General features: G+C 38.4%; 1 protein-coding gene across 17 annotated transcripts in view; it reads left to right on the forward strand.

Moving 5' to 3' along the window:
• Positions 1–22,231, forward strand: part of BICD1 (BICD cargo adaptor 1) — a 174,251-nt gene that overhangs the window by 135,372 nt on the left and 16,648 nt on the right. For 7 of the 17 annotated variants that reach the window (XM_068662264.1, XM_068662284.1, XM_068662293.1 and 4 more), the window contains 3 exons: positions 4,545–4,696; positions 11,745–12,062; positions 13,018–13,208. In XM_068662264.1, the coding sequence (XP_068518365.1) occupies positions 4,545–4,696; positions 11,745–12,062; positions 13,018–13,208 (661 nt within the window). Of the gene's footprint in view, positions 1–4,544; positions 4,697–11,744; positions 12,063–13,017; positions 13,209–22,231 lie in introns of those variants that run through there. The other 10 variants (XM_068662355.1, XM_068662394.1, XM_068662378.1 and 7 more) reach the window with 4 other exon arrangements.

The following is a 22,231-nucleotide window of genomic DNA, read 5'->3' on the forward strand; positions in this document are numbered from 1 at the left end:
AGAAAAGAGGACATGATTTGCTCTGAGAAGCCACAAACCTAAGACCAGGGAAATTGATTATTAAACAAATCAATGGCTCAAGATAACAAGTCATAACATATATCTTGCTAGCTTGCTTGCTTACTTCAGCTTGATTTATGTATCTGTTTATTTGTAGCTGTAATTACTGTGTCAGCACCAGTTTCGTGGAGCAAAACCAAGTAACATTAGGATTAACAGGAAGCATAAATTGTGAAGTAATATCAAGTTAATGATATAATAACTTTTAGGACCAGGTCAGTAATGGTTTTGATTTTGGTTTCTAATAGCTTACAGAGAGCAAACATGCCTGTATGGGGAATTTAATATCCTGAAATTGTGACTGAAATATGATCAGTCATTCTTGTAGGTAAATAATTGAATGGGAAGGAGCTGTATGAGTAAGGAAGACTTTCATATCCATATTGTTGGCAATAACTATGCTGTCTGCAGCTTCCATAACTGAGATATCGGTAAAAGTCCTTCAGATAACTGGGCTGGGTAACACCACATGTGCAGCACCTGATCTATAAACAAGAGCTCGGTTGTTATATAGACAGTGCAGTGGAATTTGTACACTGAAGCTGGGTGGAAAGATTCATTATCACGTGTGATTTCTGCACTAAAATGGCAAGCTGCTGTTCTCCTTTCTTGTACTTACCACTGCAGGACTTAATATTCTTTCAGCAATATTTTGGTTTTACTTGGTTTGCTTCTTCTACTCTTAATAGAAAGTAAATGAGATATAAAGTCTTCCTGAAATGTGAAATCTATATAGAGAAAATGAGCTATGTTCATGGATTTTAGGAGGGCAACCTTTAGGAAGCTGGATTTGAGCATGCGTCTCTTCTGTAAGGATAAGGAAAGGCATGAAAAGGACTTTATTAGTTCTGGCGGCACCTTGGGTATGTGTTCAACTCAACTCCTGAAGGCCCAAACCCTGCAGCTGTATTCTGGGGGAACAGGTATGGTGAGCTCGGTGTGCCCTAGCTCTCTTCCTTGATGGTGTATCACACTGGCAGGAGTCCACTTGTTGGAGCTCTTTGCTCCCTCCCTAGATTATGCTAGGTTATCCCCAGAGCTGGTTCCAGGCACAGTCACACACATGGTTCAGTGGGCACAGTTTTGGAGATTGGTAACGAGAAAGAACAAACAAATAATTTAGGCTGTAGCTTCTGCTGGAGGAAGAACAGCATGAAGTTGTGTCTTCAGTCTGCCTTATTCCTGGGTATGGTACTCACAGCACAGCCTAGCAGTGCAGCAGAGGTAACCAGACACATGGATACTCTGCAAGAGGGGATCCAACCACCCCTTGTACCCTCAGCCATGCTCCCCATTACGCATCCTGTCTCCAAGATGCTTCAGGCTCATTTTCTGCCTGTTCAGCTCCCTAGATCAGCTCGTGGTAACCACAGAAGAAAACCATCCAGTGTACAAAGGTTAGGGATGGGGAAAGGCTGGGTGATTATTCTTTCCGTGGCAGCTAGCCAATATAGATTGATTTAGCTGCATTGTAAAACGGCATCCTCAGAGCCAGGGAGTCTGACAGCAGTCGGCCTCAGTCAGCATCCAGGTCCCAAACTGATGAGCTCTGGGTAACCTGAGCATCCGCATAGACTGCTGCACGCAGGCTCTTACACAGATTGATTTAGCAAGCTGAGCATCACATTAAAGCAATGCCCTTCTGCTCCACTGGCTGTGGTTGCCTGTCTGCACATTTCTAGCAGAAGCATCTCCTGATTTCTACTTTCTTGCCTATTAAAAACACATTTTGCTCGGTTTTGCTTTGCTGGTCTGTACTTGTGCTCGTGATTCTTCACTTAGGAGAACTTCAGAAGGGAGACCCTGGGCAGCCTGCAAAGGAGCATGTTGAAAAGCTTGTTAGGCATATATACAGAACCTATTAAAATGGTTAACAATGAGAAAGGACTGTTGAGGTCATTGTTTTATGATAAAATACATATTTTTTTATATTCTACATATTTTAAATTTTTATTACAATAAAGTTATATTAAGGCATTAGTGATGGAAAAACACACTTTCTCATGGTTCTACCATACCTGGAAAATAAATTTCAACTGCAGCTACATAAAAGCTACTGGGTATAAAATTGTTGATTATCTATGGGAAAAATAGAAGTAATTAATTAGTGTTATCCTTTCCCACTTCAGAATACCAATATTATGTTTTTCTAAATCATTCAGAGAAAAGGCAATAGTAAAATGTTGCCTTGTCTTGAGCTGTAACACTTAATGCTTTCTAGCACACTTCTCTGGTAATGCAAAATGACCAGAGCAAACAGGTCAGTTGAACTGCAGGCACTGAAACTTTGTTTTGCTAGATCAGCACAACCAGCCAGAACATGAATATTGAGTTGCTGCACGGGAGGTGATCTTCATGAATTTCTGCAGAATGACATTTTCCCCTTTGGTTTCTGTTGAGACAGAGAATTTTGGTTATGAAGAATAACTGGAGGGGCAAGAGGAAAGGGCATTGATTGCAGTTAACTAGCTCTAGTCCTTGCACACAGTTCCCCTGTTGTGTAAAGTTTTACAGGGCTTACAGGGAATATGTATGTTTCCAATACTGAAACAATTAATTTATTTTTTTATAAGCCTACCATTAAGTGGCACAGCACATATCTTTAACTCATTTTTATTCCTAAACAAAGGAAAAATCTTGAATAGGTGAATTCTGTATTTGAACTGCCATAGTTAAGGGACAGTAGTCTGGCCTTCTCTTTCAGAACAAAGACATCTGAATTCCTGCTTTAGGCCAAAGCAGAACTCAGTTTGAGCAACAGAACCTATCTCTGCTCTCATAAATCACTTCTGCCTCATTAGTGACCTGAAAATTCTTAAATTAATCTGATTTAATCATACCTGTTAAGAAGGAATTTGTCTGCTGACTCACTACGTTCTAGATTTGTTTTAAAAAATATATCTTTGTTAAACATAATTAATCTTTCTTCTCCATGTTAATTTATGTGTTAATTTTTGCTCATGACTGGAAACACAGAAAGCTGATGATTTCTGTTTTCTTCTTGCTAAGGCGTAGGATGGTGTCTACCATCCTACATTATACCAAAGCATATGTCATCAAGGCTGCTACAAACCCTAAGTGGCTTTTGTTTTATTTTATTTTACAATGTGTTGCTGATAATTTCAAGTTTGACATGAAAAAATAAATATTTAAAATTTCAGGAAGTTACTAGCATTTTTTTTAATTTTCTCAATGTAAACTAGTGTGAAAGTAGAAAAAACTTTATTGCTGGATATATAATTGAAAAAAAAAAGGAATTTTTATTTTAGTGTGGCCATTTGTAACTGCTGTTTCCCCAGGTACAAATGAATAGAGTTGTGTTTTAGTAGGAGATGTTAATAATGTCCTTTTCTTAAGAGGCATTGTTAGTGACAAGATTCAGAAAACTGAGTTGAAAATCAGTTTCCAAGTATTTGGTCATTAGCATCCCTTTGCTGGCATCTTTGAAATAATGTTTTCCACAATTCTTTCCCCTTATGATGGTTCACAAACCCACAAGATCAACAGGGAAAACTCATTGCTGATATGAAATGCTACAACTTATTCTGCACTAAGTGAAGTAAAAAATAATACCCCCACACACACACTCTAGGTAAATTCAAAAGGAAACATTTTTTTTTAAGGTAATTCAATGGCAATAATTTAAAATGTCTCGTAGCAGTAGTGTAAAGCCCCTATAAAGGGATGTATTTTGAATAAATTCAAAATGATACTACATTTCATAATTAAAACAGAAGATTCAACTCTTGTAAATATAAGACAAATGTAATTACTAAAATGTAATTAGATAGTCAGGAAAGTGAAGAACTCTAGTGGATGAAATGGACAAAATAAAAGAAAGAAGGAAGCAGAGAAATAAAGAAATAGGTGGCTACAAAGCCTTGCTTTCCTTTTAAGTGAAAATTGTAATTTACACTTTCTTTCTTCTTTTTTTGTAGTAATTAGAGCTAACAGAATAATGTAGTTTTGCTCAACAGTAGGTATTGCCAGTGTTCAGACATGAAAAGCAGCTGTCACACCCTAGCAGTCACCTCATGCAAGGAAAGCCATGGCAGAAAGCATGAGGAAAACCAAGTCAGTTCAGCCCTCAGCTACCAAGGCTGAGTCTAATGTGCCGTGTGTCCCATTTGCAACGTGGTCAGAGATGCACCTTGTTTCTCAAGGATGTGGTAGCAAATCCTTAAGCTGTAGTAACTTGCTCATTTGCCTGAGCCTTCAACATGCAGCTGAACCATTTTGCACAGACATTTAAGGTGTTGAGTTGTAGCCAGCACATTATAATTGGCTTTGTCCTTTCAACTGCTTTCTCCTGTTCCTGACTTTATGGAGGACAACTTAAAAGATGACATTAAAGGGCACGGTTCAGGTCTAACCTTCTTTTGCTGTTTGAATGGAGAAGGAAACTTAAAGTAAAAGCAAGCATGGCATCTGAGCTGTTATCAGATATCTCTGTCATAAGCAAATATCCTTATCTGTGTTTTCAGACAGCTGAAGTGGCATTAGCCAATTTGAAGAATAAGTACGAAAATGAAAAAGCAATGGTGACTGAAACCATGACCAAGCTACGGAATGAACTTAAGGCTTTGAAGGAAGATGCAGCAACCTTCTCATCCTTGAGAGCAATGTTTGCAACCAGGTAAGGGAAATGATTTCACTGTCTGACTCAACACTGTAAAAGTAAATAAGTGTGCAAAGCGAGAACAGACATACCTGTGTATGTTTGGTACTTAGGAGGAGAGACAGAAATTATTTTCTGCAAGGTCAAGGGTTTGCTGGATGAAGGTGAACGAGTCTTGCAGTGCTTGCTGTGCAAAACTTGCAAGCTTTCAAGTGCTACTGGGATGCATGTCTTGGAAAATAATGCTGGAGAATAGCAATGTCAATACAACCTTGAGTAAAGTGTTATAAATGCCAATATCAGCCTTCAGTCCATTTGCATTTATAGGGCTTTTTTAAGTGAAAATCAAATAAGGGGTTTATATGGCTGATATTCACATTCAGAAGTACACAGTGATTCTGTCACATAAAGCTGTTGTATGGTTAATGAAGATCTTCAGAATCTTATGGCTTCATTATCATGAGATTTATTACTTACCACTAGAAAAATCTATTTCATCAACCAGCCTGTGCTGTAATCCAGCACTAATAATTGTGAGGTCACTGCAATTTCACATTCCAACATGAATTCTTATTTTCTCCAGCTGTAATATCAAATTTATTAACTTCTACACAGGATAAAAGTTTCACTTACCTTCTGTAGCATAAGTCCTCCTGACAGGACAGTAATTAATCATTTTTCTTCTTTCCTTCTTCCATACATTCTTAAAAGAGCTTTTCGTTTTAGGTTCTTTTCAAAATGTTAGCTACAAGTATTTCGTTTTTGAAGATCCAGTGCTTCCATCAATAAATTCTTAACACTCAAATAAGCAAAGAAAACAGCAATCTTGGGACTTTTTTTCTATTATTTCTTCCCCTTCCTCTCCTCCCTGTTTGTGATCAAACACAATGAAGATTTCTTGCTTGTGCTTTAGTCCGTAAGTGATAAGACTTCTTCATGCCTTGTGCCCCTGTGCTCCCTGCACTATATAGGTGCCATCTCACCTCTTCCAGCATTCTTCAGTCTTTTGTTGCTTAGTCATGGTAACAGCAGCAGCTGAGAGGTGGGAAGGATGGAGAAGGGGCCATTTCCATGCTGTGACTTTGGTGCTGTGTACAAATTCATCATAGGTTCATCGTTGGAAGAGTACGTGTAGTGCCATAATGGAAATGAAGAGCCAACTCATCAGGTGGTGTGAACCAAGGTAGCTCCATTCATTTCATTGCCATCTAGAGAATGCCTTCAGGAAAGCAAACTTCTGTGTGTGTTTTAGAAATGCACGAGTCAATCTTTGTTTACCAGCTCATTACTCTAGGAGGTAAATGAATGTACTAACTCTATAAGGCTACCTGGAGGGCTACTAACTCCTGAAGAGAGGTGTGGCATCACGAGCATAAAGCAAACAAGGGTCATGTGTGGAGTCTAAATCTCAGCCTGTGAGGTGAAACAAGTTTGCAAAGATTTGGAAGCTGATGCTTAAAGAGAATATTAGGTTGGTGTACTGAGTGCTCTTTACTGTATTCAGGCATCCCACATGCACACTTCTGCTGGATTTAAGGCATGCCCTACAGCCAGCGGGAGGCAGCAGCATCTTTTCTGCGAGAATTAAGCTTAAAGGGTGCCATTCATTTAGATGCCTATTATAGATATCTTGTGTAGGATGCAATGAAACATGTCTCTTCTACAACTGTAAAAGGAATCTGTGTCACTTGCTGAGTTACCAATTTCCACTTTGTAAATGTCTAATATTAGTAGAGATAACCCCCACCCAGAGCACCGACTGCTGTTGGTAAATGCCATGCAGTTGTGATTAAAAACTCACTGCAGGACCTATGGATGTATTCCTGCCCTTGAGGTCATACGTTTTGACCAGTATCTTGTAGAGACAGTGATTAAAAGTCACTCACTGCAACATCTTGCATATCAGTGGGCTTCTATAGATTTTTCTGTTGTAGAATATTGCTTTTTCTTCCCTACCCTGGAATCTAATGACCTTCATAATTAAATCAATTTTCCTAAATGTTCAAATCATTGACTCATTCTGTGTACTTCATTTGGAATAGCTTTTGCTTAATTGACAAAGAGACAATATACTATAAATTCTGTTCAAGAAGAGAAACCTGTTTGGAAATAGAAGAATGTGAGATTCTCTATGCAGTAACATTTGATATGATAGCAACATTCAGCATTCATATATATATATATATATATATATATTCTTATATTAAATAAAACAGTGATTTCCACGGTAATCCTGCATCACGTGATACTACTGATTTTGTCCTATAGGGAGAATATCTTTCTAAAAGTAGAGTTGTTTTGTAGGTCTCAAAATGATTTTATGTGCTGCTTGATTGAGCGATATCCTTTTTCATAACCCATTCTTTTCTGTTCACTTGACTCTAAAATGGACGTTCATTCTGGTGCTGAATTGTATGGATCCTTCATCATATCCACTGGATAAAGCTCATGCCACATTATAAGGAGAGTATGGCGGATGTGTTTCTAGTCTGAACAGTAAAGACAACAATTTTCTGCAAAGCTTCCCTATGCAGAAAGCAAGAGTCTTCCTTTTTTTTCTGCGATTTTCCCTTGACACTTGTGTGTCCTTCTATTCCTCAGTTTCTTTCTTCAGATCTTCTCTTCTGCCGCTCAAAGCTCCTTCTGTCCAGCCTTATACCTCTTTTGCTCTTTTTATTTTCCTGGACTGTTTGTTTCCCAATCCAAAATCTCTGTGGTTCTGATCTCTACAGCTTCCTTCTTCCTTCTTCCTTAGCCTCAATCCCTTTCTGAATTTACTTCAGACCTGCAAGAATATGTTCTTACCACAGTTCAAGCTCCTGTTTCCCCAAACACACTTCACAAAAGAAAAATAAAACAAAAGTATAAAAACTTTCTGTTATGAAACTCATGATACAGCTGCTTTTTTAAATGACTCAATTTTTACACCAACCCTTTTGGATCTTAAAACCACAAAAAATACACCACACTTATAGGACAAAGAGATTCCATTTTTTAGACTCTTTTAATCATCTGTCTGGAAAGTTTAGAGAGCTAGAGAAGGTCAGAATGTTGGAATTAACTGGAGTGATGAAATTTATCTGCCAGCTGTGAAGAACAGCTGATTGTTAAACACCTTAACTGTTCATTTTCAGGCATCCTAAATGTTTTGCTTTTTTAAAGTCAGTGTCTTTATATCTGTGGTAATGTTTTGGGGTAGACACCACTGATGAGGGCTCTTCCATAGCAGCACTTTTGTTGATATGTTTTAATGGTGCATTAAGCCTGCTGTTGCAGCTTCTGCTGGAGAAGTCATCTTCTGTGGCTGCTTGTGGGTGGGATGCATGGAGTTGGCAAAGTTTAAATTCCCACCTGATACCAGGGCTATGTGGTGCCCGTCAGCTTCTGTCTACTTATTTACTGTGCTGCTTCTGAGATTCCCAGAGCAGAAAATGGTGTGAGCCTTTCCTGCCCCTTCTGTTGCTGCCCCTTGCCCCAGCCCCGAGATACTGACATGGTGTGAGCTGTGGGGTGGTGATGCTGACAGCCAGTGCTCCTCTAGAGGGCAAATAAAAAACAAATTATTTAAAAGTTTAGTTTTTCCATCTAGAGTAGGGGTTGAGCTGAGAGGGGAAGGGATAAAATGTCTCGTGATGAAGGAGAGAAACAACTGTCTGTACAGAAGGATCCTGAAGGGATTCAGAAAGCTAATTTTACTGAGTCCCTGCATACTTTTATTTTCCTAAGCTAAATAGATATTCAAAAGTAGAGAAATGTTACTCAAGATATTGCCATACTTCAGACACTACATGTACTGATTTTATTCTCTACCCATCAAGATGTTTTCTTATGATTAATATTTAAAGAAAACTTGTGCTGAAGACATGGGTTAAGAAGTATGGACAGATCCCAGAGCTATCCTGGATGAGAAAACATTCATGAGCAGAAGAGAATTATGCTTATGTGGTAGAGCCAGGATTTCTCACTGTCAATGTCACTGGGTTTAGCTCAAGCTCTGCTATGATTTGTGTGACTGAAATTCTGCCTAGGCCTGACTTGGTATTTGGTTTGCATTCCTAGATGACAGAGAAATATGAAAAAATCCTACGTAAGCTTCTTGGATCACTTTATACAAAATAAGCAGGCTTATGCATCTGTCTGCTTCCTTTCTGAGACAGGAGAAATAAGAAATATGTGAAAACTTGACACTGCATAAAACTTAAGACCAGCATACAAGATAATTTATTAGTCACTTGCAGCTTACACCCGTCATGAGACAAGGGAGAAACTGCGACAGAGCTCTGATGCAGAAAGATATAACCTAACTTAGGTTATGAACAACTAACTTATGTTATGAACTCTAGCACTTCTAGAAGACCCATTGAGAGCTCTGGTGTATCCTGGAGCCCTGCTTGTTCTGCAGTGGTCCACACCATGCCAGAAATCCTCTCTCTTAAGAGCTCTTAGCCTTTTTCTTCCTCTGTATGCTGTGAGACTTCACCAATGTTTATAAAATGTATGGGTAAAAGGCAATATGGACGTGTGTAAAGCTTTTTTAATTTTTTAATTGGAAACACCTTTCTTTTTATCCTTCACTTGCATATATCAGGGAATATTTCATTACAGGACCATGTCTGCAGGCAGTGGCTACCTCCCACTACGTGGAATAACCTTCACTGCTGCAGACTTCAAGAAGATCTGAGGCTGTTAATTCAGCAGTTTCTAAAGTCAATTATGGCCTTCATTTGACTGATTTAGGCTTAACCTTTCTGAACGCTATTTCTCAAAAAATATATGCGCTTGAGCAACAAACACAGAGACAATGGGCCATGTGTTCGTGCAAAATAATAGGAAACTTCGAGTTGTGGTGGAGGTCAGATGACTGGAACCACCCAAACACTGCAGTGAACTGCCAAGAATGCTGGATTGCTATTGTGGGGAGACTTCTAGGAAGGGCATATAGTTAGCGAGAACAGCTGGAAAATGTATTAATGAGATTGTTTTTGTTTTGAGTGTGAGGCCAGCTAACTGCATCTAGCATATCCACATTTCTAGGGCTATCTTGTTATTGTTCATAGCAGGTAGTGAAAAGCATTTTTGCCTAAATCTGCTTTAGTGGTATCCACCCTCAGGAGGTTATGTTTCTTAACTGCTCAGTTATGCTCTTTTTACAAAGCAGATGTCTAGATATGAGAACATATTTAAAAGCCTGAGGAAAAAAAAATAAAAAAATCTTCTAAAAAGAAAATTGGCTTATGGGCATACTAAAGCAAGACAGTTCATTCCTTTAATGGCACAGTGCTACAGGTGTTGCTGCAGATGTTACTTTTTAATTTTAGTTTTAAATAGAAAGCATATTTGAAAAGAAGTCTCATCTAGACAAGAGGAGAGCAGGAGAGAAAAAGAGGGAGGTGGATACAGGATCCATCTGTTTACAAGAATGAGTCTTTAAAACCCTGATAACTCAGACATTTTCTATTTCAAATGAATTCATTTTAATTTCTAGAATGCTGGCTTATTCGAATGTCTCTATCAAAGAAACTAGCTAAGACATCAATAAACATCTCATAACTTGCAGTAGAAATTGGTGCAAGTTGACTTGAAGCCAACCAATATTTCAGAAATCTCTCTCTTCCTCAGGGCTTAAATACAGAGACTTATGCTTTTTAAGGTCCTGTAGAGAAATATAATACTGAAAATGTAGCTGAAGCTATGGCTGGCTGAGTCATTTTGCTTCCTGTTAAAGTGCCTAAATTATTCAAAAGGAGAGTGCAATATATATATATGTGTGTGTGTATGTGAGTGAAGAGTAAGTATGAATTTTTGAGTATGCTTTATTTCTGTTTCTGAAGGAGAAGATTAAAATTACAAACAAGTTTCATCACTCAGTTTGTAATAATTCAAAATTTATTGCTTCACACATTCGGAGAAGGAAGCCTAAAATTATTTTCTTTGTTTGTTTTCTGAGAATGGTACTGATAAAAATAAATCATCATCCATTACGCTATGTAATTACACAGCATATCTACTTAGATTTAAACATATCACATGTGGGGAGGAAATTTAATGAAATCTGTATTATTTAATGTGAAAAAATGTTAGATGTTGCCACAAATGTCTATGGTTAGATAGTGCTGCTAGCCATGAATCATTTCACTGATGGTATACATTTTTCACTCTTGGTTGTTACTCGTTAGATGGTTCTATTTTTAATAAACCAAAACTATTTCACTTCAAAAATTGACTAAGAAATTCTGAAATGCCTTGCTCTTCACATTAACTTAATTGAATCATTTTTAAAAAGCAAGACTAAGTTGGAATTGATCTTAAATGCTAACAGACTCATATCAGAAAGGTGGTTTTATTTCAAAATCTATCTCAGCGATCTAAAGCTAATGAAAAAGAATGAAAAGTTTTTCATGCAGATAAGAGAGGCTGAGGGTTAAAAAGGAGTAAGTGTCCATGACATTTGATATCTCAGCACACCTCCAGAAGGCTCAACAGCAAATGTGAAACAGTTTCCAGGTGTGGGGCTTCCTGAATATTACTGCATTAACCAATTAAAAATGGCAAACAAGTGAAGGCTTCTAATTTCACAAAATCTGATCTGTCAAGTGTTCAAAATACTTAGTCTGTTTTTAATCATTTTTTGGGTAATATTTTGCTTATGTAGTAGATATTACTATCTGTGGAACATACTACTATCTAATAAGTAGACATCTGTACCCATGGTGAGTTACCAGCTGAACCAGCCCCCCAAGTTGTTATTTATGGGTTAACCTTGGGATAATCCCAAGCCTATCCTCCATTTGCTAGTTATGTGCATTAGAAGCATATTATAGTCATAGAATACTCTGATATTCTAGACATAGGTTATACTGCTGAATGGGAAGTTTCGGCATTCAGATCCAAGTAGGTATTTGTTCAAAGTGGGAAGAGAAGTTGTCAGGCTGTCTGCTTGCAGGGTTAGGTTCAACAAAAGCTTGGATCTGAATCCATGCCTGCAACTGAGGCCCGGTAATATGATCACTGGTAAAGTTGGTTCTTGGACCAGTTCCACAGATTTCTGCCTTGTTTGTTTTCCCAGGTGTGATGAATACGTCACGCAGCTGGATGAGATGCAAAGGCAGCTAGCAGCTGCAGAGGATGAGAAGAAGACACTAAACTCTCTGTTGCGCATGGCTATCCAACAAAAACTTGCCCTTACCCAGCGACTGGAGGATTTAGAGTTTGACCATGAGCAGTCCCGACGCAGCAAAGGCAAGCTTGGAAAGAGCAAGATCGGCAGCCCTAAAGTAAGTGAGGAGGCATCAGCCACCGTGCCAACCATAGACACTTTCCTCCTGCATAGTCAGGGCCCACAGCAACCAAACTTACTGGTCCGCAGTGGCACTCAGAGGAAAAGGTATGCATGCAGTGATCTTTATAGTACAGTGCAGTGGCCAGACTTTCATTAAAGTCGTTCACTGAATTGTAAATATTATTATTTTTTTGTTTTGCACTTGGGGAGAAGGAGGTGGGGAAGATATGAAAATGAAATTCAAAGCCTGGCAACATGTCATTCTGATCCTCCTACTCACAATGTTATTTCTTCCTTCTTAATGCAAAGTTTTTGCACTATTATCTGTCAGTGTCTCGGTGCATCTTGTATGTCTTTAATATTACTGTGAATGTATTTTCTTTAACAACTCTCCCTTAAGTTTTCCTTAAGGTTTTCCATAATGAGCATCTGAAATAAAAAAGGATTGTTCTCTATGAGCATTTCAATGCTTAACACAAAAGAAGTTGCATCTCTTTGTTAAGCTTTAGTGCTCACTTGCTCTTCATCAGCGCAAAAAGAATACAGATGTGTTCACTCCGATCAATTTTTCTGCATAGGAGCAAGCAACCTTTTCAAGGGGGATGGCTGCAATTCATAAACTAATGCAAATATTTTGCTGTTCAAGCAGTGAGTTCTCATCTTGTCTTGTGACTGTCCTGTCAAAGCTTTATAGGTGTGGGGATCTCCATGGTTCTGAAGATGAAAAGGACTCTCTGTTAGAGAAGTCCTAGATAATCATTCCTTTTTCTTGTACGTTCTAGTCACAATGCAAAAAGCAGAGAACATTCAGGGAGCCTTGTACATATCGACTCCAGGATATTGAGATATAAGTCAACCTCATCTCCTCCTCCCCTAATATGGACCAGGATTTCCCATGCAGGCAAGGTGCTCTGCTGTGGAAATGACATGGGGTGGCAACACTAGTTGGTTTTTACCTGTTAATCAAATTAACATGATGTTGTCATTCGTGAGGCTTTGAAAGGTAATTAAAGTAAAACTCTTTTGTTTCCATATGTATTTTTCTTGGATCTCCTGCAAGACTATTCTCACCTTCCCTTTGTGATCAGAGCCATCCCAGGACTTCAGGGACCTACCTCCAGAAATTATTAAGAGCCCCCCCTCATCCCGCTTCCACAGAATCATATCTTCTGAGGGGCCCCCCTTCCATGAGTGAATTCATCCATGGGCACCGTCTCAGCAAGGAAAAAAGGTTAACCGTGGCCACACCAGGTAAACATTTTTTCCTTGGGTGCATGTGGTGCTGAGTGGTTAGCAGAGCAGTGCGTCCTCCCAACACTGCAGATGCAATCTAATTTGGGCACCTTCTTGTGACCTGAAAAGCAAAATGTCTCCTCCTGTGTCACCTGCAGCAGGAGCTGACATTTTGCTCGCTGTGGCCCAAACTGGTTCCAGATGCAGTGGGGGAAGTCCTGCTGTGGAATAGGTGGGTGCAGTCCTGCTGGCATCCACAGAGGCTGCACCCCTGTGCCCGGGTGGTGCTTGGTGTGGTGGTTGTGTTGGTAGTCCCCACAGAAGACCCAAATTGAACAGGACAGAGGAGTTAGATGGGTGAGGACTGATGATGGAGTGGCTGGCAATGTGCATGAGCCTAAGCAGTGTCCCTCTCCTGCTGGCAGCAGAGGTGTTTCTAAGGTGTAGTGTTAAACTCACAGGAGGTTTAGTTTATAGAAACTGAATCATTAAGTTTATCTTCACAGGAAGCTTTTGTTCTTCATTTTCTGCCAAACTGTAGTATCTGCTTAGAACGATATGTAGAAAGGAAATGCGAACTGAATGTCATTTCAGAGGTTGTGACATCTCTCTGTTCCTGACAAAGTAATAATTACTTTTCTTCTGTGCCCATGCCAAACTTCCAGCCTTCAACTGTGCACACCCTTGTCTAGTGATAATTTTTTTTCATTCATTTGCTTTGAAGTTTCTTATACACAAAAAGCTTAAGTAGAAAATGTAAAAGTTAAAGCCCATAATGTGCTTTCTGCTAAAGTAACTGTCTGTTCTGGAAAGCTGAACAATGCCATACAGTACATTATATCTCAGTGCCAGCAAGATATATCTCAGTGCCACCTTTGAGAAGTGCCATGCAAGTAACACTCAGAGGACAAGTGTAAAACCGCAGAGTCTAAACAAAACCTTCTCTTGTTGAAGTAAATAAACCGAAGAGCTGTTTCCTAGAGGGGGAAAAGGCAGAGTGAGAAAAGTAAAGACTTCAACATTTATAAAATAAATGGTACTGAGCTTTCAACAACTCCTTTGTATTCTGTTGGCAACACTCCAAAATGTGCGGGCATACCCACCTGACTTTAGAAGAAGCTTGTGTGAGCAGTTATGCCAATATTCTTGTGATTTGGAGAAGGCAGCAGTATGCTAAGAAAGGGAAAACCACGTGCTCATTTTCTACCCTATAGACAGGAATCCATTTCCTAAACACTGGCAGTGTCTCTTGTGTTCCTTCCTCTTCATCCTTCAACAGAATAAGAATGGTTTAACTTCTGATGGACACTTACCTCTCTTTAAAGAAGTGGATTTTGAGTTTCTTGTATAACCAAACACTCCTCTTTGGAATTCCAAGGAAATGAAAGGAAGTAGACCCCAAAATGACAAATCTTCTATCTTACAATTTACAAGACTTCTAATTGTAATTGCACTTTTAGTTTACAGTTTACAATAGATTGTGACACCAAGGAAAATCATTAAGAATCCTTAATTCAAGGACTTGATGATCTTTGTTTGAAGACCTGTGACCTCTGTATTGTATTTGCATGCTGATGGTTGGAAGGAGTAATGATTTAAAAAGAAGAATGCTCAACAGATGAGATAAGTTTACTGTTTTGCAAAATTGTGAGTGCTAACCATCAAATATGTGATTTTTTAATATGGAACTCTGGGTTCTGACTGTCTTCATGCACTATGTTTTTGTCATCATTTTCATAGACCAGCATGTGATACCTCACAGAGCATCACAGGTTCACAAACTGCCGATTGACACTGACACAGTCTCTGACTTTTTGTAATAACAGAGACCAAGGGATAAAGCAGCCTGAAAAAATAGAGTTGTCCAGAAAATAATGTTTATCTGCAGTCTCACCTGCCACCATCTCTAAATATTCATAGTATAAAGGCTTGTGACTAATTTCTGTGAGCCTGACACATTCAAACCAGTGATTTTTTTCAGCACATTGATTCTGTTATCAGCAGGGCTCATGTCAGAATCAGGTCGAGAATCAGCATTGATCTTACCTATTTCTTGAAGATATGTTGTTGTTAATAGAACAAAGGAATAAGTATAATAAGATGCTATTCTACTGCTTGCAGAGGGAATGTTTAAAATGTCTGCCTCATATCAGAAAGAGATTCTTTTCCCAAATGATCTGTGCAGTAAAGCAAGTGAGTAAGCAATGTAGCAACCCCTACCTGCTTCTTCATCACAGAGATTGCAGAAGAGCAACATCCAAACTCAAACACTACAGAGCAGAATACAGCTTGATTTGAGGCTGTATCCTCACAAGTGGAGGAGGAATGATTCAGGCCTAAATTATTTTTTATTTTTTCATCTTTTTAAAGTCCTGAAAGGTTTCCTTTACATAAAGATTTCACCCACATGATGCGTGGGCTTCCCTATTCTTCCATTAGCTCCCACTGCCATCGGGGCTAGGAGGCTGTAGCTGGGAATGCATTTGATGGAGACCAAGAACCAGAAGAACTGAAGTTGGTAGAGAAACTGGGCAGGTTCCTCTGTCATATGCTCCTCCTGCAGTCGGCAGGCCATGCCTGTCCTCTTGCACTTTCTTCTGGACTTGGTGTTTAGAAGAGGCTGACCTCACCATGCTCTGCCCCCAGCTTTGACTGCTACTGGCTCCCTCCACAGAAAGCTGGGATTACTTTTTCTGCCTTCTTTAGAGAAGAACTTCATGAAGACTCAGTAGTAAAGACCAACTGAAGTAAAGACCTCTCAAGAAAGAGACGATCATTTCTTTCTTGGCTTCTACTTAACTGTCCTCAGCTTTAAATCAGCACGTGTGTCCTTCTGACATCAAGCTGTGGCAGTACGAATTTAGGAACTAATGGCTTCTAATCATTGTGGCTAAAAATATCACTCAGTCCATTTCCAAAGTATCATGTTTTGTTTCCCCTAGGTAATAGCACACATTTAGATTTGCTGTGTGCTGCTTCTTCCCTTCTGTTATTAACCCGTATTTTTACAGTTTAAAATCTTTATTCTTCTGATAGACAGATCCAGATTGCATTTGCTCAACACAACTCCAGCCTTCTTTTGCATGTGGCAATTTTCATGATTACATGAAGAATTCAGGGCATATAGAAGTCCTAACACTGTTTTTGATGGTGTAAAAATGCATTAGAAATGACCTTTCAGTTGAAGTAGCATTCAGAAGCCTTTCAAATTTCCATATACAGGGCCTGAAAACAAAGTTGCTAGATGCCTCCTACTATCCTACAGTCCCAAATATGAAATGTGCTTCAAGGAAAGAACAGGACAGAAGAAAAATCTACTATACGTGCCCTGATACTGTTCTTTTTTCTGTCCATTATTTTAGCATGGACATTCTCAAAGTTGAATTTAAAGTTATCTAATTTTAGTTTAAAATAAGGATCCTTGTGTTGATGTATCTGAAAATAAAGGTTTAGTGACAGGCTCATGAAACAAAACATAACTAATGCCTGCAGCATTCTTCCTTAAACAGGGGTGATTTAAGGGTCAACCATGATCAGTCTGAGAGTCTCCCCTTCACTGAGGTGCCCCCCCCACAAACTGTGATAGATGCTTCTTTTCCATATTGTTTTAATTTATAGGTACCACAGGACAAATTTCGGTATCTAAATCTTACACAGAAAAATACTTAAAATAGTGCTACTGTTAAAATCAGTTAATTTTGCAGAGTTCTTTTTCTGAAAGCACATTAAACCTGAAAGTTTGCTTGATTTTCAGGCGCCTTTCAAGGCTGGTTTACAGAAAGGCATTTACTTCTCTTGAGAAGAGACACAAATGGAAGATACAGACAGCACAAGGAATACCATATAATAGCACAACTGCTCAAGCACTAAGCTTGACACATATCATACATAATTAAGAGTATATAAATATATATACTCTTAATATGCAGTCATCAAAGATTAATTTCTGCTGTGGCTCTATGCTTACATGAAAATCAAATATAATTAACAATTTGAAACAACTAGTTTTTGGTTTTGGTTGTTTGCATTCTTAAAAAAAATAAATATCTAAATTTATGAAAATTCTAACTGGAAAGAAATTCCTATAGAGAGTTGCTAATAGAGTCTCCAAGAGCTAAGTTAGAGCAACTGTAATTAGAAATTGTTTCTTAAAGCGGACAAGAAAAACAAAAATGAAAGAAATTCAGTCACCCAAATATGAAAGTCCTAAGAAGTGTTCCAGTTAAGTCGGAAGTCAAGGGGAATTGCTTGAGTTGTCTTTGTTAACCACGCTTTTCATAGAATCATTGAATCACTTGTAGTCCTTCCACCTGAGAAGAATAGGTTGGAAACCTGGGAACGTAGGGATGTGTTTGATATAGCACAAACAGTTTTAACACTGCAAGAGTCTGCTGTCTTAAGACTACAAAGACAGAGAGTCTGTTGAGTAGGGTGGTCATTACAGGAAGGAAAGGCTTTTGGTATGAAATATGAGGTGTTGGATAAACTCTCCAGACAGAAAGGTTGAGCAATACCCTCTGTTGCTATTCCCATTTCCTCACTCTGGAATTTGAGCTTTTTCAAGGTGCAATGTTTAGAAAATTATTTTTCAGAAATATTCTATGGGATGTTATTCTCTGTGAAACCAAAAGCTTATGTTCCTTCTCATGCGTTTTTCTTAAAATAACGTTGTGGAAGTTACCATACGGGACAAGATTCTTGGATTCTGTCCTGGCTTCTTCACATTGTATAGGCAATGCAAAGACATGGAAAGCACATTCAATTGGAATATTTTAAGTAGAAAGTCCTGGTAGGAAATGAACCTGGTTTTACCCTCCCCTTTTGAATGAAGGGATTGGGCAAATAGCTGAAGGAGGTTCGGGTTGATGCTGCCCTCCACAGCGGAGGCTCTCCACAGAGATGACCATGCACCTCACAGCATTGGAAAGGTAGGGAGAATATGTTTTTGATAGTAAATTTGTGTCTTGTTTCATTAGGTGGTGAGTAAGTCATAAGTTCAAGGTTTGTAGCTCTGCACATTATTTTTTTTTTTTTAGGAATATTTTACAAAAAGTATTGTTCTAGCTTTGCTTTTGAATTTAATTACCAGAGTCACAAAGCTCTTTACAGATTTCTGAACCTTGCTACTGTAAGCACTACTTCAGTACCTAAACTTTGCTTTTTTTATGCACTTCTTTCACTTTTGAAATGGCGGGGCTGTTAGAAATCTCAACACTGAGGAAAGCATAGCTTATTTTGAAAATTATTGTGGAAGAAGTGCTTTGAGGAACATTATCAGATGATACCTGAATTTTGTTAAGAGGGTGTTTTGTAGATCTTCATGATTGCTTAGGTCATCCCATGAACAGTTTTCCACATATTTTTTTTACTTTTGAGAATGTTGTGTCTGAGCTTGTATAATCAGGCAGGCTACTGGCAAATGCAAGGCTCCTATGCTACCGGTCTTGTGTGTCTCTGCTCTCCACGAAAAAACAGATATGATGGGATTTTATCAGGGTTTTTAAAAGTTAGGTTTATTTATTTTGTTGTTTTTTTTTACTGAACATGATGCTCTTCACAAAAAAAGATAATTCAGACATTATTATCTATATTCACTTTTTGTTCTTCATTCTTCTATTTTCTGTGGGTTTTGTAAATATGCCATATCTGTGTATATAATTGTTCGTTGTTTAATAAGTGTTATTAGTGCATATATACAGATATATGTATATACCTTCTTGCTCTTGGGGCCATGTTGTGCATCTGAATGCTCATTTAACTAAGCTTAATGAGCATTACATGTTTATGCTATTTCAAGCATGGTACATTGTCCTTGTGGAGGCCGTTTTGAATTTGAAGAATAGTATCCTTGCCAAGGACATTAGTTGGCTGTAACTGATGAAGAAATCAGCTGGCTAAATGTACTTTTACCTCTTGGTGCCACTGTGAATAGGACCCTTTTGCTCTACGCTTTTGCTTTCTTATATTTAGCTTTCCAATTATCACAGATGAGACCAAAGCCATACATTTCATGCTGTTCAATATAATTTAGCTACTTCAATATAATTTAGCTATTATGGCATGAATTCACTGCAGTTCTATGAACATTTAATTTTTATTTCTATTTTTCCCTGTGTAAAGAAAGCAGTTCCAAAATAAAACCTATTTTTAATAGAAAGCCAAATCTGATTGTTAAAAGGTTAAAAGAAAAAAAGAAAAATAAGAAAGATTGCAGTGAAACCCATGCCTTACTGTTGTATATTTTCATTAAAAGGTTATTGACATTTTTATCTCTGTATCCAAGTTATGGTGTCATTGTTAGATGGAATAGTAAATATTAACACCATTTGTTGAAGTTATTTAATAAAAGTTTGTTAGAGTTCTGGTTGTTTCTAGCAAAATAGGTACACAGGTGACACACTGTATCTGTAAGGTGTGTTACCAGATATTTCTTTCTATGAAAATTTTGGGCTTTGGAATCCAGTGTTATTAATTAATTGAAACACCTCTACAAGTCTCTTGAAAATGTTGGTAGCAAAAGTCATCTGTCTTTATTTTCTTTTATGACAAGGTTTAATGTGGTTTCATGACTTACTGATTTTTTACCATCAAATATACAGGAATATTCAATATTGTGCTTCTCATCTCATAAAATAGGCAAAGCAGAAGTGAGTATCTGTTTAAATTAGACACACTGATATTTTAGCTCTCTGATAGAGCAGTTCCTTAAGATGTTGTGATGTATGGAGTAAGCTCACCAGCAATTCTTTAATCAAGACTAGTATCCCTAATTGTAAGTATTTCCCTGTCTGCATTTTTAGGGCTATGAAAGCTTATAGTTGTACTTTATGTTTCTTCCAAAGCCTACTAAAGGTACTGTTCCCACTAACTTCAAGTTTTGGATCAGGCCCTTTACCTATAAAATAGTGCAAGTACTTTTTGTTTGGATGTATTTGTGGCCTTCTGAAATGTATGACACTTATGTTTCCATGAAAGATGAGTGATCGACAAGACAGAAGTATGACGATTTCTGTATTTTTATGACCTTCCTTTTCCTCTTTTGCAATGTTTAAAATGCGTGCATCTTTTTAGTGAATAAGTATTTCATGACTCATCAGACCTTTCCAAATGTGCTTTTTATGAACTGTATATAAAAGAAAGAAACCGGATATATATATATGTATATTCAGCTTCTACCCATCCCCATTTCTACTGTTTTACTAACCCATTATTTCGCTTCTTGACAGATTTAATGAGGAATTATTTAAAGAATTCATAGAAACCATTTGAGAAAATCACATAAATACATCATGATATAAAAAGTGTGAAAAAGCCTACACAGCTGACAAGAAGTCTCTTAATGTTCTTTGCCCAACCCTGGAGAAAAAAATGCATTTCACTAATTTTGCTAGTGACTAGAAAAAAACGTCCTTTTCATTTTCCCCCTCCCCTCTCCTTTAATTTTTAATAGTATTCTTAATACGAGCTATAGCAAAGGGCAAGGCTGACACATAGCTTTGATAGCTCAACATACAGTCGCAATCACATTATTACTGAAGCACATGGGCTAATAGGGAAATAGCTCTTGATGTTGGGGATAATTCAGGTCTAAAAATAAAGTAGAAGTCAAGTCATGCAAAATAAGGCAATAAAGGGTGTGTGGGGGGAAGTATGTTACTGTCGTAGAGTTGGAAGCCAAGAAACCTGACGTTCTGGGGAACTACCTATGTGTGCCCATGTGAATATATCAGATAGCATGGAAAGTTGTTAGTAAAGCTCTATGAGTTGCGTTGTGGAGATCAGGTAAGGCAAGTAGCACTTCTCTAGATGTTATAGGAAAATAGCAATTAAATACCCTACCTGTTCCAATAAGCTCAATCGCCCGAGAAGCAACTAACAGAAGGCTCTCAGTTACATTTACTGAGAGATACTGTCCTGTCTGACCTCATCTGGAAGGTAAACAGGAAAGAAGAGGAGGGAGGAGCAGATGTCAGAAGCTTGGGAGTGTAGAAAAAGTGGGACCTTCCTGGGCCACCTTTGGAAGAAAGAGAACAGGCAGAGGTGATAGGAACTGAAGATTTTAGATGCATCCTACTGCTGTCCTACTGCAGCTTGCTTCTGTGTGCAGGTATTGTTGATGCCTTCCACTCTGTGTGCAAATCGGAGTTCAGCAGCAGGCTCACATCTCTTAAGGTTTATTCTTCAAATAGTTATTGGGAAGACTAAGGAGTAAGTTGTGGAAGAACACTTTTGTTGTTTTTGTTGTTGAAACATCTCCAACCAACAATAATCTAAGATGCCAAATTTCTCTTAATATTAAGCTTAAGATGTGAGTTACCTGGATATTTCTAAGACTTGACATAAAAAATTCATAGTTGGTCAGCTTTACCAAGACATAAACCAAAACTTGGTTGATATATTTGTCTATTTACAATCAACTATCCATTTTTCAGTTTAATGGGAAAAGAGAGAACTCAGTGGGAAAACCCAGAGGATTTGGGTACTGACAAATGTCTATGTAAGAGCTAACTTGCCTCTGGTGAAGTTTATCAGCTTTCCTGAGCACTACTGATGCCAGAACAGGGCTGGCTGTCATAGAGCTTTGCAGTGGTGCTGTACCATTGCTCAACTCCCCCCTACACTGGTGGTTTTGCTCTGAGGCCAGGACAACCTGAGTCAATTCTGCTCTAAGAGGGCTGGGGTTCATAAGGCTGGCCAGGCTCTGCATGGAGCCTGCATGGTGGCTTTGCTGTAGCTCTCTCCTTATAGGAACATCCTGCAGAAATGCAGAGCTGCACCCATTTTGTAGCTGGCAGGGTTACCAGCTGGGGCTATGTACAGGGCAAAACTGACTCTGTTATTTCCAGACCCAAAGCGACCCTGGAAGCAGGAGAAGGGAGAGAGACTTCTGATCTTTGACCTGTACCATTGTTCATGTCTTTTTCCTACAGTGAACCACAGCTGTCCTCTCACCAGCTGTTCTTTGCGATAACCATTGCCACTTAAAGTTCCTCTTGGCCTTGAGGAAGGTCAAAGTTTTCTTGGCATCCATTAGAAACGCA

This window comes from Anas acuta, chromosome 1 (assembly GCF_963932015.1).
Source record: "Anas acuta chromosome 1, bAnaAcu1.1, whole genome shotgun sequence".
NCBI lineage: Eukaryota > Metazoa > Chordata > Aves > Anseriformes > Anatidae > Anas > Anas acuta.